Below are 13,474 nucleotides of genomic sequence, written 5' to 3' on the forward strand. Positions count from 1 at the left end.
AGCTGCTGATGCCTTGCATCATATTCTTTCAGGCCAATCCTACTGTCTGTCTACTTGTGATCTCTGTCAAATAAATAAATAAAATCTTAGAAGAAAAAAGACTTGCTCAAAATAACACAGCTAATAATTAGCAGATACTAGATTTAAATCCAATTTGTTAACCTTGTGCTTTGAATGAATGACAAGAAAAAAGAAGGGACATTTAGAGTAACTCTTTACTCTCTTACAAAGGTCACCTAGTAACAAGTGTCAGAACTGGGATCTAAATCCGCGACTAACTACAAAGCCGGTGTCCTTTAGATTCAATGCGTGGTTGCGTCCCTCTGAATGAAAAAAGTTGACTTTGTCCCACCCCTGCCCTTTGCAGCTCCCTTTGTTATTTGCATTTGTTTCTCCAGCGATTCCCGGAAGAGCTTTGTGTGGCGCTGTTGAGGACTGCTAACGTGCAGGCCCCCAGGCAAGGACGGCTCGCCAGTTGCCGTACAACATGGCAGCTCTACGCATCTCCCTCCCACTGTGGGGCGCTGGGTGGCATCCGTACACCAAGGCGGCGCTGGTTCTGACGTAACTTCCCGTCCGACGCGTCAGAGTTAACCTTTAAACTTGCAAGCGCTTCCGATTTCCTCTTCCGGGGACGGCTTCCGTAGGTATGGTTGGCTTTAACGCCTCGGTATCCAGTCCTTTTACAATCGGCTGCCATCGGGGGAGTTGGGGGAGCAAGGATCTCTCAGGCTTAGCCCTTTGAACTGGCGTGGGGTTAAAGGTTCAGGAGGAAGGCTGGTGGTGAGCAGGTCCCCGGCTTTTTAGCTTCAGACAGCCATTCATCCGGACCTCCTTTCCCGAGCCGGGAGTACCCGGAGCTCACCGCTCGGGCCTTTGCTGGCTTAGAAGTCGCGTTTGGAGACCTACGAGTTGTCATCCGGCAGGTTGAGACTGCGACATCGCAGAACATTTTATATCTTACGCACACATTTTATCATTGGGCCTGCATATGTGTTTAGGCTTTGGGATGGCGGACGACCAGTATGTCCGGGTGGTTATTTCAGAATGTTTTCATTTCCAAGGCCAGTACCGAGGGAGATAAGAAATGTTCAGAGGGAGTATTCTGTCTTGGTTTTGGAGCTGTAAACGGAATGGTGGCTGTTTGGATCTCCCGCATTGGCCTTTGGTGTCAACCGTTATGTTTTGGTGTAATGTTAGGAGCTTATACCAACAAATGAAGGCTGTTTTCTTTCACATCGCATGTGATGTAGTGATTGCGAAGTTTGGGGTTAAAAAAAGAGGATTCAAGTCTTATTTACGTTTTCATGTTACTTTTGAGTGGTTAACTGAAAAACGGTTCCTGTGCGTACTTGCATATCCAATTTGCTAAGTGACCTCATTCAGTATTATTTTCTGTTGGTAAATGAGGAAAAAAAAAGATGCTGTAATTCAAAGACAGTTTGATACCAAAATAAGTATTAGTTGGCCCTTGACTTGTCCCACATGCTACTTTGGGGCAAGACACTGAGCCCTGAGCCTCTTTTATAGGACAGACACTCCAGTAGGTTGAGCAGGTTCGCTTCTGTCATTTAATCTTAATGACAGCCATGTGAACTCGGTGAAAATCTGTTTTCCAGACAAGGAGGCTGGGTAGCCCCTTGTGCAATATTCCAGTGGATGGCATAAGTGAGGGTATAACTTAAATGTTCAGGTGCAGTTTTCTTTTAAAAACTTGTTGTGAACTTGCCTGTTAGTAACACTTTTCTGGACATCACGCCGACCAGAATCAGATTTAGTGAGAAAAAAGTCTGGCAGATTTTAATTAAGTGCCATCATTGATTACTATCAGGAAAACAAACATGGGCCTCCTAGCATTCTTACCAATTACTTTTAAATATAAGTAGTTTTAAAGCATGGAGTTCTTTTCATAAGGTACTTTAAGGATTATTGTATATAAGAATATGTATATGGAATGTATGAATTATGTGATGCCGTTTTGTTGTGAGGTTTGAATTATTTCCACAATTCAGTTTTATTCCATTCTTAATTCAGGCATTCAGAATGGTCCAGCGTTTGACCTACCGTCGTAGGCTGTCCTACAATACAGCCTCTAATAAAACTAGGCTGTAAGTATTTCTGAAATTCAAAATACATGTTGTTGTTTACTCTGCAGAATGCTGAGCTTTTCCCTATTCTCTCACTTCCTAGGTCCCGAACCCCGGGTAATAGAATCGTTTACCTTTATACCAAGAAGGTTGGGAAAGCACCAAAATCTGCATGTGGCGTGTGCCCAGGCCGACTTCGAGGAGTAAGTGATCCTTCTGCTATGAATAACAAGAGCTAGTGAGCATTAATACCTTGGTAAGAGAATGAGTGAAGGAGAAGGTTGAGAAGTACTTGGGAAGGGTGAGAAGTACTAATTATCCACGATCCAAGTCTGTCAAGAACATAGACTTTTAAAACCTAAATGACAGATGCAGTGAAATGCCTTTCAGATAAATGAGTATACCATTTCCTGTTCTGACCTAGCCTGCCCACATGTCAAATCCAGGACAGTTCCTGTTAAACCATCAAAATAATCTCAGCGTTGACTTTGCAGGTTCGTGCTGTGAGACCTAAAGTGCTTATGAGGTTGTCTAAAACGAAAAAACATGTCAGCAGGGCCTACGGTGGTTCCATGTGTGCCAAGTGTGTTCGTGACAGGTAAATAGAACTTAAATCCAGTGGACTTTCTTAAACTTGTGTGCGCATGTATCTGTTCCATTGCCTGCTAATCATAGAAGACTAGTGAACTTTAAACAAAAGTTGCATATTTTGGAATCCTTCCTAGACTAGGGATAATTGGTGCTCTACAGACTAATAAATAATGCTGGTTCAAACTAATTCACTTGAGATTTCGGGGAATTCTTATGCTAGATGTAGAAATTAAATTGACCTTGGTTTTGTGGGGGAGGCAGGTAAGAAACTAGTAAGTTGTAGGTTACTCAGGTAGATGGAGAGTGGAAGGTCTTAAAAGTGTAGGAACAGAATAACTAGATGTGGGGCATCTGGGTGGCTCAGTGGGTTAAAGCCTTTGCCTTCCGGTTCTGGTCATGATCTCAGGGTCCTGGGATCGAGCCCCACATCCAGCTCTCTGCTCAGCGGGGAGCCTGCCTGCTTCTTTCTCTCTGCCTGCCTCTCTGCCTACTTCTGATCTCCTATCTGTCAAATAAATAAATCTTTTTAAATATTTAAAATAAATCTTTTTAAAAAACAAAATAACTAGTTCTGGTGTGGCTGGAGCAGTGTTGTGGGAGATAATAGACGAGAGGTACAAGTCACAGATAGGAAGGCCCTTACAAGACAGATTTTTAGCTTGATCCTTAAACATGGAGGGATTGATGGGTTTCGAGCAGGGCCTTTGGTGGGCCAGAATCTAAACCTACAGCAGAATGAATAGTAACCATATTCTTTCAACAAAAGGTGAGTGCTTGGAAGAGTTCAGTTCCTCTTCTTCATGAAGGCTGAGGCACTGGCACCTGCATTAAGACCTAAAGGCTGGGTGGAGAGGGTTATAGGAAATGAGAGTGTTCCAGGTAGAGGACAGGACTTGGCTACATGAAAGAATTAGTAGTGGCCTAGGTAGGAATGGAAACGGTGGAGTCTGTGATGGTAACATTTACTGGGTGTTCTGATGATACACATTGTCACAAGTCCATCTGAGACGGGTTTCTCTTCTACTTTTTGTGAAGAAACCAAGGCTTGTTTAAATTCACATAGCTGCTAAGGGACAGCACTGGGATTCATTCTAGTTTTTATTGAGGCCCTTGCTTTTAACCTCACTGATTTTATAAACATGATTTTATAAGTGGAAGAATTTGTGAGGTAAGTTGGTCTTCACAAGTTAAGGAGCTGGGTTGCCTCTAATTTATTCAGTTCTATGAAATGGTTAAAGTAAGTTTCTAAACCAAATCTGGCACCAAACTTAGCAAGTTCACTCTGCCTTTCAGAAGTTAATTTGTAGGGGGATGGTAAGGCATGTTATAGTAATACAAATAGAAAATTAATGTAACTTGCATGGAATACAGGAAAGCTGAACTATGATTGAAGTTTTGAGGAGATAATTACCATGAAGTTGCTGGGACTCTGGGAATGGCATTTGAATGATAGGTAAATGTTGCCCAAGAGGTTGAAAGGACATTGTAGGCAAGGAATGTAAAGGAATGAGAAATGAGATTGGAAAGGTATATTGGAGATGAGAGGGTCATAAGTTAGTTTTAAGGGAAAAGGGTTTGGCTTTTTACCAGTGTTTGGTTCCTAGACTTTGCTTAACATAATCATGGGAACATTATTAAAAATAGGATTTAGAGATTTGGGTGTAGGTCTACTGGTAGTCTATAGGTTAGTGTTAGCTATGACTGAGAGGAGTCTGGTCTTTGAGTAAGTTTAGGGAACGAGTCCAAAATCCCAGGAATTTTAGGCAGGGTTATTAGATAAACAGGAGTACCAATAAAGAGCATAGGTGGGACAGGTTTTTTGGGGAATTTGCTTTCTCTCTGGAGGTAACTTTGCTTTTAACAAATGGTAGTGAGAACCAGCTGTTTGTCAGGTCCTATGCACTGTAATAAAAGTGATTAATAAAAAGTACTTTCTCTCTAAATGGAGGTTCAAAGTACAGAAATTGCATCTCTTTCCCAATTTCATCTTCATAAAGTCTTGTGAAATGGGTATGAACTTACTGCTGTACCTGATGACAGAGAAGGTAACTTGTCCAAGATCACATAGCTAGTAAGTCGCAGAGGTGGCCTCATTCAGGCTGTAGAATCTTCACACTTGAGAAATTGCCTCTTGCTAATAACTTTTAACCCACCATTTTGATTCCGCACACATAATTCCTTCATGACTCAGAAGAAGAGGGCAGGTGCAATCAGCATAGAATTGAGGGATTATCCTGCTTTAAATGCCAGCGCAGGAAGGAGACCTTCGGCTAAACGGTCTGCCCTTCTAATATCAGCTCCTGAGTGTTTAGTCTGTACTTGTAGGTTTCGTTTACTTATAAGTATTCATTTAATATTTTTTTTTCTAGGATCAAGCGTGCTTTCCTTATCGAGGAGCAGAAAATCGTTGTGAAAGTGTTGAAGGCACAAGCACAGAGTCAGAAAGCTAAATAAAAAAAATGAAGCTGTTTTGAGTAATACAAAAATCAAAAGGCTTGATCTGTTATTGCTGTTGTAATTTGTTAGTATACCCATTTCTATGGTGTTGGGGGATTTCATTATTTTTAGGTGATTGCTTTTTCTGAAACATAGGAAATGGAGGTCAGTGATAGGTAGAATTTTTTGATGGCAGCTCTGGAAGACTTGGATGGTTTGAGAAAAGTGGCCCTTAAAATATCTGGATGTTTCTTTTAATTCCTCTGAATAATTTCCATAGAGTCTCCTTCAGCACCAACATTGACAGGACAGAATTACAGTGTTCAGTAAGTTATTTGGAATGGAATCTTTTACACCATCTTATTTAAACCTTCCATTTCTTTAGGTCAGTTCAAAATGGTCTATTTTGGAGAGCTCGGAACTTCATATTCAGCAAATAATGAGCTCTTATATACAAAACTTGTCATAGATCTAATGAAGTTCAAACTCTCGTTGATGTTGAATTTATAATCAGTTCAGAAATTAAAGTAACAGACCTTGGTTATATTTATTCTTGAAAGCTGTATGATATTTCTAACAACTCTTAATAATATAAAAGTATGTAAAGAGTGAGAGTAGCTCATTCTTACAGTGCTTAGACGGTACCAAGCATTTTCTAATATTCTACGTACATTAGTTCATTTGAATTGCCTTCCAAGACCATTTTTTCCAGATCATGTCAAGCTTATTTTTAATCTCAGGGGAGTGTAGAGAGCAGAGGCAAGCTACTTGCACAAGCCAAGAAATCTAGTCATCAAAAGAGATTTCTATATATTTTGACCCTTTTCCTCAATCTAGGTGTTCTGTTACTGGTATGATGTAACTTAGATGTCTTGGGCAGAGGAGTGTTTCCGCTTATAAGTGACCACCCTTTTAAAGAGGAAAGGTGTCCTGGAGCTAGTAAGTGGCTAAGCTGGCACAGGAACTCCAGCAATAAAGAATTTCTAACCCTGGCTTTTCCATGTATGACACTTCAAAATACTTCACGTCTTCTTTGAGTCCCTTTAACAGCCCCGTGACACCTATGTTATCCCCAGTTTGCAAATAAGGAAACGGAGGCACACAGGTTATATAATAGTACCCAGAGCCATTTGTTTTTAGGATTTTTGCAAATGATATACTTAGTGGTTGATCAAATGACTGTCACTCCCCACAAAGACAAATGATAGCTGAGGCCCCTGTTGTCAGCCTAGTCTTAATTGAGGTCCACCAGGTAATAGAGTTACCTTCTGTAATGTTTAATCATGATATAAAATAAGATTTCTAATGGGGTTATAAGGAAAATGGAATTCTGAGGTAGATGAAACAAGTCATTTCACTGACTTAGGCCAACCCATACTACAGGGACAAGTTTGGTGATTTGGTGTGTGTGTTCTGTATAAGAATATGAAAGTGAGTATGTTTAAAATATTAAAAAACAATGTCTCAACACTTTAATTCAAAAATTTTAATTCAAAAATTATTTGCTTGCTTTGTAAGCTAACCTAGTTTGTAATTGTTGAATACTGGCTATGGAGGGGATGGCCTCTGTTTGCCAGCCCAGCATCCATATGCTTCTCTCTACCACTCAGGGTGCATAGAACAGCTTGACTGAACACAGACTACCTGGTGAGTTGGACTAAGGTTCAGCAAGATGAGTAGGTTAAGAAATTTGAGAAAACTAAAGCATTAAAGTTACATACTTTTCAAAGAATGTGTTTGTTAAATGGTTTAACCTTTTTTAAATTTGTGACATTCTCGCTTCTATAAAACGTCTTTGTAGACAATTTGAAAAGTATGGAAAACAAATGAAAAAAATCCCTTTTTATTTCAGTATATAAGTTATCATTTAACAGTTCGGTGTTTCCCCATTTTGTTTTCTAGGCATAGATTTTATTTTATTTTTTTTTTTTTAAAGATTTACTTATTTATTTATTTGTCAGAGAGAGAGAGAGAGGAGCGAGAGTGAGCACAAGCAGACAGAGTGGCAGGCAGAGGGAGAAGCAGGCTCCCTGTTGAGCAAGGAGTCCGATATGGGACTCGATCCCAGGACGCCGGGATCATGACCTGAGCCGAAGGCAGCTGCTTAACCAACTGCGCCACCCAGGCGTCCCATAGGCATAGATTTTAAATCAAAGTTGGAGGGATACTACATAAATTTTCAACCCACTTCATGGAAAAATATTTCAATGGCTGCATCTGCCATCAAATCTACGTGCCACAATTGACTCCCTTTCTTTTGAACATTTAGGTGATTTCCAGTTTTTCTTTTTTAATACTCGTGAGCATTCATATATTTGACCATTTCACTTATGGTGATTATTTTTAAATTCATAAGCTGGCACTGAAGTGTGGTACATATATGAAGTTTTAGTTCCTAGGGTTGCAATAGTGCTTCCTAAGTGTCTTAGTCTGCTCAGGCTGCTGTAACTAATTACTACAGTCTGAGGGACTTAAACTACAAACATAGCTCGTAGTGCTAGACTGATAGGGCTAAGTTCAGAGTGCTGGCCAATTCAGTTCTTAGTGAGGGCCCTCTTACTGGTTAGCAGAGGGCTATGTCCTTGTATCCACATGATGGAGAAAGAGAAGCAAGCCCTCTTGTGTCTTACAAGGGTGCTGATGCCATTATGAGGGCTTCACCCTCAAGATTAATTACCTCCCGAAGGCCCCCTGCTACTTATACCATCACATTGGGGAGTAGGGTTTCCACTTAGGAATTTTGAGGGGGACACAGACATGCTAATTCCATAACATTAACAGTTATGAGATGTTCCTGATTGGTGACCCATTTCTTCACCTGTGTTAGTTGAGCCACTGAAGTTCTTGACCACAGGCTATCCTTCTTCAGCAGCCCTTTGCTTATGCCTCTCTTCACCTCTTCCCCCCACACTGTGCAGTCCAGCTTCCTCCTCCCACCCCTGCACTCAAAGCAGTGCCGGATTCGTCCTGTAGTGTGTAGATCAAGAAGGACGTAGATGGATGTGAATATAGTACCAACTCTGCCCAAGTAACCAAAATGAATTCTGCACTCTTCTGCGTTTTGATTTTGTAAAAAGCGAAACAAAGCTTTTATTGAATCCAGTTCTGTGTGTGTGACTTAAGTATTGTTGACGTTTCCTAAAAAGACATGCGAATGTAGTCAGTGGTTTCTTTTTAAAGTCTAGTATTTCTCCTTCCATTGAATTGCTTATAAATTCTGTTAGAAGGATGGGGGAGGTGGTGGTCTACCCTTAAAAGCAGAAAATCTCCATATGTTTAAGTAAGTAAATTAAGTTTATTTTCAGCAAGGTAATAACATACTTAAAATTTTTACCCTAATGATTTGGAGTTTGGGTTCCCAGAATTTTGATAGGACTACGTGCAGCTTTAAATATAAACTGTATTTCTTATTACACCAATTAAAATCATACACAGTTCTTATGGAGTAAGATTGTGAAGCAGGGTGGAATATTAAGGTTTTTCTCTGAGGTGGATTACTTAGCAAGTTTATAATTATTAGGTATTACCAACAGAGCCAGTGGTGTGTGGAGCCAGCTCATTCCAGCTGTGAGAGCCAATTGCGTGCATTTCTTCCCAGCTCTTTGTTTGTTGATGTCCAGTCAGTACCTTGAAATTATCATGGCATAAGTATTTACATCTGGGAAATCACCAAATGCTACAAAAATTTTTTTCCCTCCTTGGGAGCTGCATGTTAAATATTACAGGGGAGCCTGGGTGGGCTCAGTCGGTTAAGCGACTGCCTTTGGCTCAGGTCATGATCTCAGGGTCCTGGGTTCGAGCCCCACTTTGGGCTCTCTGCTCAGTGGGGAGCCTGCTTCTCCCTCTCCCTCTGCCTGCCATTCTGCTTGCTTGTGTATGCACACACTCTGTCTCTCTCTCTCTGTCAAATAAATAAAATCATAAAAAAATATATTACCAGCAAGCCACTGGCTATTTCTCAACTTAAATATGATTTTGCTTGGGGCACCTGGGTGGCAGAGCTGGTTGAGCATTGGATTCCTGGTTTCAGCTCAGGTGTGATCTTGGAGTCCTGAGATCAAACCTAGCCAGGCTCCGTGCCCTTAAATCACAACTTAAATATGATACTACTGTTGGTTTCAGGAGCTCTACATATATCTGGTACATATTTGATAATGATTTATACCTTAAAATTGTAATAAATGACTATTAATGCTTTGATTCTGTGAATATTCTGGGATTTGATTTTTTTTTTTTTTTTTTTTTTTTTGTAGATTTTATTTGACAGACACAGCAAGAGAGGGAACACAGGCAGGGGGAGAGGGAGAAGCAGGCTTCCCACCCAGCAGGGAGCCTGATGCGGGGCTTGAACCCAGGACCCTGGGATCATGACCTGAGCTGAAGGCAGACACTTAACGACTGAGCCACCCAGGTGCCCCTTGGTTTTATTAAATAGAAAAAGCATTTATTGAATCTGGGTGTGTGAATGAGGAAGAAAATAATTTAAAACCTTGCAAACGTGCAAGGTTCATCTCTTTAAACAATGAGAACTAGATGTGATAAACACTAGGAAGTAGAAAAGTTAAACCAGGAGTAGAAAAGTTAAGACAGTCTTCATGAATTTCCTTTCTGAAGGATAAGACCCACAATAATTCTGGATCAAAAGATGTTTTCAGGTTTCCAAAATATTAGCTGGAGTAGAAAACCAGGAGTAGAAAAGTTAAGACAGTCTTCATGAATTTCCTTTCTGAAGGATAAGACTCACAATAATTCTGGATCAAAAGATGTTTTCAGGTCTCCAAAATACTAGCTGTTCAGTAATTTTGAGTAAATCTTAAGTGTTTCTGGCTAATTCAAAGGATTATATAAATATTTTTGCCACTGCATTTATAGTCTTAACAGTTTGCTTTAGTTTTCATTTGTTCACTCAGCAAATATTTATTAGAAATGACTGTGTTCCAGAAATTGTGCTCTTGGGTAAATAGTAATACAGAAGTCAACAAAGGAGGCTCTTTCCTGCTGTCATGGCACAGAGGGGAGACCATGTTAAATGAGGAAATAAATACATTTTTTTAAGGATTTTATTTATTTATTTGACAGACATCACAAGTAGGCAGAGAGGCAGGCAGAGAGGGGAAAGCAGGCTCCCTGCTGAGCAGAGAGCCCAGTGCGGAGCTTGATCCCAGGACCCTGAGATCATGACCTGAGCTGAAGACAGAGGCTTAACCTACTGAGCCACCCAGGCGCCCCAATAAATACATTTTTAATTGCATACTTTGGGATAAGAATCAGAGAGAGGAACTACAGTGTTGTGGAACAGGGCAAGAAGGAACCCTCACAGGGTGGTAAAGTAGGCTTTTTTGAGGAAGTGAGGTTTCATATTGTGGCAAGGACAAGTGGATTTTAGCTGGGTGACAGGTAGGGAGAACATTCCAAGCGTAAGAACCAATATGTGCAAATGCCTTAAGAAAGAGATTGTATTAAAAAAAAGAAGAAAGAAAAATGGGGGTGCCTGGGTGGCTCAGTCAGTTGGGCATCTGCCTTCAGCTCAGGTCATGATCCCAGAGTCCCAGGATCAAGCCCCGCACCAGGCTCCTTGCTCAGCGGGGAGTCTGCTTCTCCTCCCACTCACTCTGGTCATGCTCTCTCTCTCTCTCTCTCTCAAATAAATAAAATCTTTAAAAAAAATAAAAGCAATTCATGCAACCCAATTCACTCAACATTTGTAGCTGAATGAATCTGATATGTATGAACAAACTTAATCACTAAAAGGGAACATCCCTGCTACTATATAGCTTTTAGTCCACCTACGTGGGCCCAGAGCCAAAAGATGTGTGCCTCCTCTCCTTCCTAAGGGAGATCAATGGGAAAAAAAAGCTTTCCTAAACTGTTTGGTTAGGAGAAAAGACACTCTCCTCTGCATTAGAGGATATTTGAATTATGCAATCCCCTAGATAATTTAGGTATCAACCTACTATTAAGGACGAAAGGGATCAAAATTATTGACTGAATTCCCCTAATATTCATTCAACCTCTGTATTCCTTGGCCTGTGCAAATGTTGCCTGAGGGCTTCAGTTGCTAACTGGCCGGCTTCTCTCTCTGTTTCTCTCTCTTGGGTTGGGAGTAGGCTTACAGCTTGACGTTCCTAAAGAACCAATGGCTTTAAAGAAAATTCAAATGTTTACAGCATCTTAATATAAGTCATACAAAGACTTCGTTAGCTATATGGTCTGTGATGACACTATTCAACTCTGCTGATAGTGCAGAAGTGGCCCCAGACGGTACCCGAGGGGATGCTCATGGCTGTGCTCCAATAGAGCTTTATTCACAAAAACTGCTGTGGGGCAGATTGGGCCCACAGGTTGTAGTTTGTGGACCCTCCCCGCTCTAGATGACGCCTGCTTCCAGCACAGCTGCCATCTGCTTGCAACTGTGTGAGAAACCTCAAGCAAGACCAGCAGAAAACCGCCTTGTTGAGTCTAATTAACCCAAAGGATGATGAGAAAAAACAAAATGATTGTTTTACCCCATTAAATTTTGGGGTTAGTCTGTTACATAGCAGTATACCACTAAGAGAGCGGTACAGTGCAATGGTCTTTAAATATGATTTTGCTTGGGGCACCTGGGTGGCAGAGCTGTTTGAGCGTTGGAGTCCTAGTTTCAGCTCAGGTTGTGATCTCGGAGTCCTGAGATCAAACCTAGGCAGGCTCTGTGCCCTGCATGGAATCTACTTGGGATTCTCTCTCCCTCTCCTTCTCTCCTTCCTGCTTGTGTGCTTTCTCATGCTCTCTGTCTTTCTCTAATATAAATAATCTTTAAAAAAAGTAAATAAGATTTTGTTTGCATATCCCTTAAAAATCTTGGAAAAACTTTGTAGACATTTTCCCATTTTTAGATCATCATCTAAAACTTTTCATTATAAACTTAAATCATTGCAAAGGATATAATTTCCAGCACAGTAAAGATGTGAATAATTTGAAAAAAATCACCTTTTAAATATATCAAATTGAAGCTACATAGAGACCTTAAAAAAAAAAAGGCATAGATTCTTTTAACAGTTGGATGTTTTATATTCTTTATTTTTCTTATTGACTCATATCAATCCCATTTCCTCCATGGGATTTTAAACTTTTTATGTTGAAAGTCTGTTCCTGTTTGGTGATTTCCACAATTCTGTCCTATTCTAAGAAAGAAAAGCAAAAGAGAGAGGTATGGAGTCTTGCCACCCATTTGGCCTCTGGGTAAAATAAGGCAGGACCGCCCTTTCAACTGTGTTTTTGCTTCACTTTCATGGGATTCTTTCTCAGGATTACCCGTTCTTTGACAATTTAAGGGAGATGACTGAAGGGAGGACGGTAAACGAAAATTGTCATTCCTCAGAATTCTGCATTTCATCTGAGGTCAGGTTATCCCAGTGTGGGCCAGGATACCCTACTCCAATGTCCAACCTTTCCCTCATGGGTGAGATAGGGGAAGACACAAAGTCCTGCACTGACTTTTTATTTTTTGAACATCAATCAAGCAAGCATTCTTTTACTACTATTCGTTTACTATTTATAAGGCAGCATTCTGGGCAGGGATAAACAAAACAGACAAAAATCCCTGCCTTCATGGAAATTACATTCTAACGAGGGGAGACAATGAATGAATGAACCGATGAGGGAGCAAGTGAATGCGTGGAATATTAGTATGACTAATATACAGAGAGAGGTAAAGCAGGAGAAAGGGACAGAATGCAGGGGGAACCAGGGCCTTATGATGCAAACACTGATGTGAGGGGAGGCTGCTCTGAGAAGACTGAGAACAAGACATCTGAGAAAAAGAGCATTCCAAGGAGAGGACAGTCTGGAGGCCAGAGGGTGCCATGTGGCCGGAGTGTGGGGAGAAAGCAGGAGAGATGAGGGTAGGAAGTTCTCAGTGTGCTAGATTGTATCTGTTCTTGTAGCTTACTGTTCCGACCACTACAGCTTTCAGAGCTGGGCAAAGAGGGGCCTCTGCTCTGGCTTCCCCCTGCCAGTACCCCCCCCTCCCCAGCACCAATAAGCAAAGAGTTCAGGGGACTAGAAGGGTATGCTGAGTTCTCCTCTCTGGCCCATCTCTCAGGGAGAACTGTGCCCCTGAGGTGCTCCCGGAAGCTCACGGGCATTTGCAGGGGCTGTGTCAGGAGCTTGGATGTGTATGAGCTGAGCCGTCCACACAGCTGCACATGTGGCCCGTCAAGGTAGGTAGGGCCAGAGGTCTAGAAAAAAGGCAACTGGGCAGGGAACAGGCTACTTGTATGCCACCACGCTTAGACAGAGAGCCCATGAAAGTCCTAGGATCATAATGTTGGGCCTGGCCTTTAAGACCTTTGGAAGGTATGTTTGTCAAAGGAGAGACT

General features: G+C 41.2%; 1 protein-coding gene across 3 annotated transcripts; it reads left to right on the plus strand.

Moving 5' to 3' along the window:
• The first annotated feature begins 581 nt into the window (after positions 1–581).
• Positions 582–6,108, plus strand: RPL34 (ribosomal protein L34). Of its 3 annotated transcripts, none has more exons than XM_080796937.1 (5): positions 582–647; positions 2,035–2,108; positions 2,191–2,290; positions 2,582–2,685; positions 5,048–6,108. In XM_080796937.1, the coding sequence occupies exons 2-5, from the start codon at positions 2,044–2,046 to the stop codon at positions 5,130–5,132; spliced, it is 354 nt and encodes a 117-aa protein (XP_080653063.1). In that variant the 5' UTR covers positions 582–647; positions 2,035–2,043; the 3' UTR covers positions 5,133–6,108. The 3 variants fall into 3 exon arrangements, with proteins under 3 accessions (XP_080653063.1, XP_080653062.1, XP_080653064.1); XM_080796936.1 differs by having other exon boundaries at positions 630–926; XM_080796938.1 differs by having other exon boundaries at positions 633–922.
• Positions 6,109–13,474: the final 7,366 nt, after the last annotated feature.

This window comes from Martes martes (assembly GCF_963455335.1).
Source record: "Martes martes genome assembly, chromosome: 2".
Lineage (NCBI taxonomy): Eukaryota > Metazoa > Chordata > Mammalia > Carnivora > Mustelidae > Martes > Martes martes.